Source organism: Chlamydotis macqueenii, chromosome 1, assembly GCF_036417535.1.
Source record: "Chlamydotis macqueenii isolate bChlMac1 chromosome 1, bChlMac1.mat, whole genome shotgun sequence".
Taxonomy (NCBI): Eukaryota; Metazoa; Chordata; class Aves; order Otidiformes; family Otididae; genus Chlamydotis; species Chlamydotis macqueenii.
Window position 1 is genome coordinate 86,601,229 of NC_141556.1, and position 10,013 is coordinate 86,611,241.

The 10,013-nt window shown below is 46.1% G+C and overlaps 1 protein-coding gene across 1 annotated transcript; it reads left to right on the forward strand.

Annotated features, from left to right (window-relative positions):
• The first annotated feature begins 305 nt into the window (after positions 1-305).
• LPAR5 (lysophosphatidic acid receptor 5) lies at positions 306-8,274 on the forward strand. Its single transcript, XM_010120291.2, has 2 exons — positions 306-444; positions 6,431-8,274. The coding sequence occupies exon 2, from the start codon at positions 6,753-6,755 to the stop codon at positions 7,863-7,865; it is 1,113 nt and encodes a 370-aa protein (XP_010118593.1). The 5' UTR covers positions 306-444; positions 6,431-6,752; the 3' UTR covers positions 7,866-8,274.
• Positions 8,275-10,013: the final 1,739 nt, after the last annotated feature.

Below are 10,013 nucleotides of genomic sequence, written 5' to 3' on the forward strand. Positions count from 1 at the left end.
GTTTTAATTTTTCCTTCTCAGTCCTGGAGGTGGCCGAGTTTGCACGGGAGCAAAGACAAGCGAGTATTCGGCACTATGACCCAGAGCAGGTCTCCTCAGTTGCAAGGACACCTGGGTGTTTCTTCTTTCATGATTACGTTTGCTTTCATAGTATATGTTTTAGCTTATCAGCTTTGGATAGCAAAGTTCATGCTTTGTGGCTAGCCAGAAGTGCATCAGGAAGTGAGAAAGGAAGAGAGATGAACTGCAGCATGACAGACAGAACCAGCCATGGCGCGGTAGCAGCTGGCTGTGATTTGGATGAGCAAGTAGCCAAAGAGCCTGCCTGGCTCTATTTTAATTGAAGCTGCTTGCAGTTTTGGTGCCTGGATCAAGACCTCTGCAGTGACAGTGATTGCTAGCCAGCAAGCCTCCGTGCACCCTTGGCCCTTCACCAGCAGAGAGGTAAGGCAGATGGGAACACCTGGAGAGCTGCATGGTCTGGGCACACTAGGCACTGATCCCCGTGAGCTGCTGCACACGTGCTGCCAGACCCAACCATGGGTCACTGGGAAACTCTCTACGCTTCTTTGGTCGCCTGGTGAACCTAGGGGTGCAAGGCAAATCTCAGTATTTATTCAAATGGAGGCTTTCTTTGGGATCCGGTGATACTAAAAGTATGGGCAGTCTGCAGAGCTTACTTCCCAATGTGCCCCCAATGGAAGTTCTCTTCCACGGGGGCCTCAGGAGATGAAGGGGGGAGATACCTCTAGGCAGTAGCAGTGTGATCAGACCTCATGAGTTCAATACAGAGGTCTCAGCTTTGATGCCACGTATCTCATTAAAAACAAGCCATCCAAAGTCTTAAATGTTTTCACAGTTCTAATCGCCACTCTTGGTTAGAAAAAAGGTGAAAACTAGGGCTTAAATATTGCCTACAGCAGGTAAAAATCATCCACATTTAAGAAAAAAAATATAACTTCCACTTCTAAAGTAAAGTTGGGTGGGTTTTTTGAGGTTTGGTGCACTCTCTGTTCTTTCCTCTTGGTTTCAGATTTACTAAGCGAGCTTACGTAATTTGCATTTTCAGCTGCACTGCTCTGCACCCCAATGCCATGTTCGCCGTCTGCATCCCCAGGGCAGGCCCCAAAGCACTCCAGAGTTTAAAAGACAAGTCATTCTCGGAAACACTGACCCTGCAGCATGCTCAGCAAGATGTTTCTAGCTGTCTTTTTCCACCTCATATCCCAGCCCCATGCATAACCCGGTGTCCCACCAAGCTGTGCTGCTTCATCTTTTTTGCAGTGCTAGGCGGCAGTGGCTGTTGGTGAGATAGTGTCAGGAGAGAAGACATCTAGGATCAGGCAGCAAAATGCCAGACAAACATCTCATCTCAGGGCATGCCTGCCTGCTCTGGCCCCTGTATGCAAGTACAGCCAGGGTTTCCCACCTCCCAAAAGAAAAATTCAAAATCCCCATGGGTTTTGCGTGTCCTATGGGGACTCCGTGCCTAGCAGCTCTTTTGCTGCCTCTGGCAAGAGGTGCCCACCTTGGGCTCAACCTCTAGCTCGTCTCAGTCCAGCACCCCACGCCAAGCAGAGCCCTGGGCAGCTCCCAAGAGCTGAGGGGAGGCATGTGGCTGGCATCCAAGTGGAGTGGTCATAGGAGGGGGCGTGTGGGAGGGGAGGGCAGTGCATTCTTTTCAGCTGTTTCTTTGGGGTTGTCTGCCCATCCTCCAGCATCACGTTCTCCTCTCCCCTCACATAGTAACAGCAGTCGACGTTGCCCCATCTCACACCTATACCACCACTTCTTCCTCCCTCACCGGTGCTTTCCATTTCTTCTACTTTCTGCAGCTCCTTCTCTCCTGCAGCATTTGCTCATTGTGTGTTGTGTGTGTACACACATGCAACACGTGCACATGTGTCATGTCTATGTCCTCCCTCACAGGGCAAGAATATGAGTCACAAATTCATTTTACACTGGAAAACAGAAAGAAGTATCTGCCTAGGTAGCATCTGTAGTTTGAACTGCTCTTTTCTGTCCCTGCTGGGGAAAAGGCCACGGTCTCTGCAGATGGCCTTCAGAGGCTCATACGAGGTAACGAGGTACTTCCTCCACCTCTCGGGTCACATAAAGTCAGTCATCAAAGAGAAAGTTCCTTTAGGATTTCAAGACAGCGTCTCATCCTGAGGAGGAGGAAGATTCAGCTATAGTACCATTGCCTCTTAAACAGCTGATGACTTGAGACCTCTCAGTAGCTTTTGTGTAGAACGAGTACTTGATGTTCTTTTAGAGGCAGTCACAGAGAACACGGCCTGTGGCTCTCAGATCAACAAGGATAATCTTACCAATTTCAGCTCTTCTGTCTCCCTGCTACCAGCCTGCTTTACCTGTAGCTTTCCTCTTCAGTGAGGGACAGTCAAAACAGTACCTCTAGAGCTCAGGGGAGAAACACTGTTCCCACCGCTTCATCTTTCTAACGACCATGCATGTATGGCATCTCATTTCAGGTCTCTGAGTATCTGTTATATCAAGTTTGAGACTACCAGCTTAGCTTCAGTAACACCACCATCAGTGGATTCTTGCTTCAGTGTTTCCATCCACCCACCGAAAAAAAAAATCCCCTCAAAAAACCACAATCTATTTTCTGCTCCCGGTGGTCTTTGCTGCCAGTTTAGAACTCTACTGTTTGGTGCCTCGAAGGCTGAAGGGCTAGTTTGTAAGGAAAGACCACCCAGAAAAAAAGAAAAGGTGATGGTGGGCAAAAAAAATAAACAAATTTCTTGCACTGGTGTTCATGGCAGAAAAGCCTGGGACATATCCACAGCAGAAACTCTCTTTATGGGGAAATTTGTCAAAGGACTGTCTCTGATCAAAACGGTGGTAGGAGTGGTTATCGAACAGCAAGATGAACCGAGCGGTGTCTGAAACCACATGGCTCCTACCCCTGAGGGTCAAAAACAACTGCAGGGTGAAAGACCTGACTAAGTGTGGTGTAGAAACATTTGCTTAAAACTGCTTTTAAAGGCTCACTAGAAGACAAATTTGAGAAAAGGCTCTTGGGGGATTTCAGACCAGGGAGCTTGATGTCTGGGCTGACTAAATTACTAGAAGCTATAATAAAGGAAAAAATCAATTGGCATGCTGTCACATCTAATTACCAGGGAAGAGTCATCACGGCTTTTATAAAGGGATGCTATGCCTCGCAGTCCTTCTTTGAAGGAGTCACCAAGCACAGGAAGAGTGGTCCATGTGGATTTCCAAAAGGCTTTCAAAAGGGCTCTCACCAATGATGCTTAAAGAAATTTAGAGAAAAGGTTCCTACCTGGATAAAAAGTGCCTAAAAGATAGGACAGAGAATGAGGGTAGATGGTTGGTTTTCTCAGTGGACTTCTAAGACACCAGAGCTGGGGCTTGAGCTGTTTGACTTATTCATGAGGGATGAATAATGAAATAACAAATCTGTTGGAGACATAAAATTATGCAAGTTAGAAAAGATGAGAGTTGGCTGCAAAGAACTGCAGAGATTAAGGGAAGTGTGAGTGACTGGCCTTAAAATAACAGCTGAAATTTCATCTAGCTAAGTTATGAGAAAAAACAATCTGAACTGACCATTAGCCCTTGCAAATGAGGTCTACGCCTACTCAGCTCAGTGTATCCACATCATCAGCATTGTGTACGTTTTGAGCACCCTGCCACAGGACTCACAAAGGCTGTAGCAGAAGTGGAAAGGTTCTGAGAAGGGCAACAAGGACAGAATGGCTCCTCTGAGAGGAACACCTATGAAGACAAGGACCCTTCAGCCACAAAAAATAAAAAGAGGGGGCAACATGGTAGACCTTTATAAAATCATCAGTGACAAAGTGAAGCTGAATAGGGATGTTTTTTCCACTAGCTCTTCCAGCACTGAAAAGAGGAACTGAATCTAGCAAATTCAAAACTGAGTACAAGGAAGCGGTTCTTCACCTGAGAAGCAATTAAGCTGTGGAATTTATTGGCACTCCTAGCACTGGACGATGTAGATGGTAAATTTCACAGATAATCCAAAAGCAACTGGAAAAAGTCACGAAAGAAAAGTTTCCTGAGGACTACTGAATACAAATAGGTCACCTCTGGCTCAGGAAACCCCTGGGCTACAATATGCTGGAAGCAGGAAGAGAAGTTGAGGGAGCGTAACTACATGACTGCACTGTTCTTACATCATTATCTCTTCACCATCCTCAATTTGAGATAGAATACTAGTTGTAGACAGACCACTGATCTCACACAGTATGGACCATGCTTACATATATTCTCTAGAGGTGGTTATTGAATACCTCTTGATAAAATAGCTTGTTTGCGAAGACAAGTCACCTTCAACTGACACCTGGCTGGTCTGGGCACACATGTTAGAGCAGGTGATGTTCTTTCACAGAGTCTCAGTCTCAATCAGTCTCAGTCAAGAGAGAGGTGCTCACCAGTCTGTTCAGTCTGCAGTCATTGCAAGGTTTTGGCTCTAGCATATCCTTCTTGAGATTTTTTGAGGCATTTAATCATTTCACTTGAAACCAACAACATTTGCACGTTTGCCTTGTCTTGCTGGATTTTCTTATACTTTAAACTTATACAGGTCTTCAGACAAAGTTTTCATCCATCATTGTCAAAGAAGGGTGAATGCTGCTCAGATGTAGCTTGACAAACCAGTAGAAGTTTCCCTAAGAAACTTGTCTTGGTGGTGTACCTGCCCAACAACACAAAAAGATGGGCAAACTGATAGCTGTCTACTCTCTTGTATTAGACTTCCACTTGCATTGTTTAATATCTTGTTGCTAGAATTAATCTTTTCCTGCCTATGAGGTCATCATGCGCTGATTCTCTCTGTAATAGATCACCCTCTGCCCTACAAGGCACTGCTCTACAAGTTCATCCAGAAGGTCTGACATGCTTGTCATGCCTGTCAAGCTGATGAGTATCTTCCTCTTACAGTAATATCAACCTTATGTAAAAATTTCCTTCAGACAGAAAACTCTACTTTCCTTTTGAGGTAAATCACACTCTGCATGGGCTCTGTGAGAGAGTCTCTGTCTAACCCCTGCAAATAGCTATGGGGACTTCTGTCATACTTACCAACCCCTGCTCCACTGTGACAGCTGTGAGAGCAGATATCTAGTTTCAGGATTGTAGAATAATTAAGGCAGTCTCTAACCCAGTCTCATACTCAAAGCGGGTCAGCTATCAGATCAGATAAGACTGCTCTGGACTATATAGAGTCTGGTCTTGAAAACCTCCAAGGACGGAGTCTCCGCAATCTCTTGGGGAAACCCTTTGCAATGCCCAGCTGTCCTCACAGTGAAAACATTTTTCCCTATATCTAGTATGAACACCTATTGCTTCAGTTTATGCCCATTGCCTCTTGTCCTCCTGCCATGCCTCACTGTGAACAGCTAACTCTGTCCTCTTCCAGTAACCCCCTTACAGGTATGGAGAGGCTGCTATTATATCCCCTGCAGCCTTCTCTTCTCCAGCTGAACAAGCCCAGTTTCCTCAGCATCTCTTCACGGGGCAGGTACTCCAGCCCCTAGACCTGTTGGTGGCCTTCCACTGGACTCAACTCCAGCTGATCGATGTTTGGCAGGGCAGTGCTTCCGTTAGTATCTAGATCGGTTACCAATCTCACACTGCTGCAGGGTCACAGGTATGCCCAGGGTCACAGGTTTGCCCACATGGCCCTTCCTGCTTTACTGTGTGCTCGCTCACCTGGGTGTGCTGCTCTGTGCCTGTGGGACATGGGCTGCTTCAAGATTTATGGTGTTGTAAGCAGGAAAATGATCCGAGGACATCCAATCCAAACAGGCAGCACTGGTTCCATGCAAGAGAGAACACCAAAGGAACTGTACGAATGTAAGCAATGTAAGGAAATCCAACTAGCTGGGGCTCAGGTTTGTGTGCATTGTTTCACCTAGGAAAAGGAGCTAGGGTGGAGTCAAGTTTAACTGTAGTATAATTCTTCTTATCTGCAATGGATGTGCAAAGTCCTCTTTCTCTCATATAAAACAATACTACGCAGTTCCTATTTTAAGTTCCTTCCAGTCAGCATTTTCCCCTCAAAATGCTTGTTTTCTTCTTTTTCTTTTCTCTTTCTCTCTCTCTCTTTCTGGAGCTGCTCTGACTACTTTCCATGTGTGCTCTTGTGCTGTCCCTTTCTTGTATACATGTACTCTCAGCGGTGATCAAAGCAATGTGCATTTTCTGGGGTTGAGCGATAAATGATTCTGTATGACAATTACCTTCTCTGTGGTCTGGCTTCTTCTGCAGTGCAGTTACTCACTTTTACACTGTCCATTTTTCTTAGTCTTTCGTATTCTTTATGAGTTCTTGCAGCAGAAGCCATCATAGTGGGATTTTGACCTTTCAAGAGATTTCCCCCTCTCACTTAAACTGTTCTGTCTTGGTCTTCCACTCTGACCAGGAATTGTGCTGACGCTCAACAACTGGCAATGACTCTCCATCACATCAGCATCCCCGTAACCACTGGAAAGAACTGTTGAACTAGAGGCAAATCAGGCTGACTACGTTACGATCCCTGCCAGATGACCACTGACCAGTAATTAAAAGCAGCACCAGTCAAGAGAGAGATGTGCCCATCTACCTCCCAGCTGCAGACGAGGGGAATGACCTACCCATAGCTTCTTAGAGGGGAATGACTTCTCTCAGAGCTTTTTTTTGTGCCTCTTTAGCCCACCGGCAGGCTTAGCCATCTCAACGAGACCCTCCTCTGATCCCTGCTGGGCATGTTAGCTTCCAATGCATCTCAGACATGCAAGGATTACAGGTTCAACCACCACCTCCTCCTGCCTGGCTACATCCTGATATTCATTACAGGTTTGATGCTGAACGTGACAGCTCTATGGATATTCATCCGCTACCTGCGCCTGAAGTCTGTAGTGATGATCTACATGTTCAACCTGGCGGTGAGCGACCTCATCTTCACACTCCCTCTGCCACTGCGACTCTACTACTATTCCAACCACCAGTGGCCCTTTGGTAACACCCTGTGCCAGGTCACTGGTTCTGTTTTCCAGATCAATATGTATGGTAGCTGCCTCTTCCTCATGTGCATCAACCTGGATCGCTATATTGCCATTGTCCACCCACTTCGCTGGCGGCATCTGCGGCGCCCCAAGGTGGCCAAGCTCCTTTGCCTGATTGTTTGGATTGTGATCTTCATGGGCTCCATCCCCACTGCCATAGTCCACAAGCAAAACCATTGTGACATACAGAACCAGACCATTTATCTGTGCTTTGAAAGCTTTAGTGACAACATGTGGCAGAATAACCTCTTCCCCTTAGTTGTCCTGGCTGAAATCTTGGGATTTCTCCTGCCTCTCAGCTCTGTGACATACTGCTCGATTCGGATCTTTCAGGAGCTCTGCCGGGACAGCCAGACAAAGACCCTGCGACAGCAGAAGACCATCCGTCTCCTTTTGGTCAATCTGGTCATCTTCATCATCTGCTTTGTGCCTTACAACACTACCCTGGCAGTTTATGGGATGATAAAGGCCCGGGTGATGAAGGTTGAGCAAGGAACACAGGCTTCCATACGCCAAGTGTTAATTACAACAATGATGTTGGCCAGCATGAACTGCACACTGGACCCCCTGATCTACTACTTTAGTACTGAGGGTTTCCGTAACACCTTTAAGAAATTGCGTCGGGGACAAGCCTGGGACTCAGATATAGGGATGCTTAAGAATCAGGTTGTGGAGAGTAAGTCAACCGGAGACCATGCTGCCTCAAAAGTAAAACAGTTCCCAGCTAAAAACTTCATCCGTCCCCATGAATCTTTGCCATCACTTCCTACTGCAGTATTTTTGAATGGCCCTATTGAGGACTCGGAAATATAACCACAGAAAGGTCGTACCATTGCAGAGTCACCCATTCAATAATTACAGCAAGACTGTGGGAAACAGCTCAGGGTAACTTAGCAAACTGTTTGAGGGAGCACAGCAGACTGTATGTGGGTGAATGTGATGATACAAAGCTGAAGGATGAAAGGTTGTTTTGAATAAACAGAGATGTCTTGGTGACATGGTCCCACCTGACTCTTCTGATACAGGAAACACAGTGGCAAACAAGGACTTGAAACAAACCCAGCGTGTCGAGGTCTGGCCAGCGCAGATTCCTATGTCCATCCCGCCTGAGCACCTCCTGGCTGTCCTGTTGCGTGAAGCAGTTCTGGAGAGAACCAGAACACAGATATGGTACTCACTGCTGACAGAATGAATTTACTAGTAATGACTGATGGAAATGTTGTTGGTTTGTTGTTTTTTTTTTTTAACTAGATGCTTCAATTTGAGTCTTCAGTCCAGCTTGGGCCACCTAAATAAGCATCTTAATTTTCCAAAAGAGTTGAATAATTTAGCAATCTTTGTTGGGGTGAAGGAGAACAGCTGAGTGTTTAGTACTCGTGCAGAAAATAGGTTCCTAGTTGTATAGTAAGTCACAGACCTTAGCAAAACCATCTTTAGGAGGTATGTCAAACGTGCTTGTGCAGCTGTACACACACACACGCATCACAATGGCTATACATTTACCTAAAGCAAAACAGCTTAGGAAACACTAGCACACTTAAAAATACACTCAGCACTCACAACAGCCCCAGAAAAAAAAAGAGAAGGATACCAATACTGCCGTTGTTTCTGAAGATCACACTGACGTTAGTGTTTGCACTTTCTTGTCGCTTCGCTATAGGGTGACTGATCTCAGGTCTGAGTGATTTTCACTGTTAAAAAGAAATTATGTCACAGAATGAGGCTGCGGTGAAATATATTCGCTCGCACTGTTTGTACATGCTTTTCCAGCCTGCACTGTATGAGAAAGCCCTATAAATCTCCCCAGAAACGAGAGACCCAGCTGTACACGGGCAGTGCAAGAAACCCCAGTTACTCTCCCCTGCTAGTGAGCAAGGGCTGCCTTTCCACCCGCACCGCAAAACAGCCCCTCCGTGGCTTCCAGCAGGACTCAGGCTATCCCAGAGTGGGCCCATTACAATATAGTTCCATTTTTTTTGGAAAATGGTAAAGGAATGGTCAGCGAAAGTGACAAAAAATGCTATTCAGGTAAAGTCTTGATTCTTAGACTTCTAAATTAACAATGAATCTTATTTCAGCTCCCTACCTCATGACTGCTGTGGGAATAGACGTATTGTAATGCATCCTAGGTTTGTGTTACAATACAGCTTAAGAGACACAGGGTTTTAAATCCATCTTTTCAGTCTCCCTTGAAGATCTTCTCTTCTACTACAGGTGACTGTAGAAGCAGGTCTTCAAGAAGACCTGTAGAAGATGATGAGCCTCTCCATAGAGGCTCTCCTTGTGTCACAGGCTGCCTTAGGAGACATATGCCCTAGGTAGGCCAGTTCCATCCCCTTCTCAGCCCGTGCATCACCAGCAGACCAGCCTTGAAATGTGACTGCAGATGAAGGACATTTAACGGTGTCTGAGAGATGTGGTAAGAGAGGTGAAGGAGGGCTTGCGGAGCAGTAGGTATTTCTATTTTTAAAATTCAGGACTGCCATGTGGATGTGAATCATTTGTGACATAGTGCAGCTGGAGAGGAAACAAAGCTATATGCATACCTTCTGTTACCCTTTTGTTCTGGGATTTACAAGGCAGCAGAGTGATATTGCAGAAGCTGCACTGCTGACCGTTTCCACATCTTCCTCCACCATCCTCCTTCTTAGACCCCTTTCCTTGTCTCTGTTCCTCTGGTCCTTCCTCTCTTCCCCAGATCTAATACACCATGCACCTGGTGTATAATACAGCCACACAGTGTTTTCACTGCTATGTTTTCTTCCCTGCCCAGAGAGGTTGATTTTTTCTTTCCTCCAACTTGGTTAGAGGACTGTCATAGATTCACAGAAGGATTTGGGTGGGAAGGGACCTCCAGAGTTCTCTACTCCAACTCCCTGCTCACAGCAGGTTGCTGGGGACAGCAAGGGCTGGTTGCCTCGCAAAGGAAGGGCAGCTGAGAGTCACGCACAGTAACAAGGC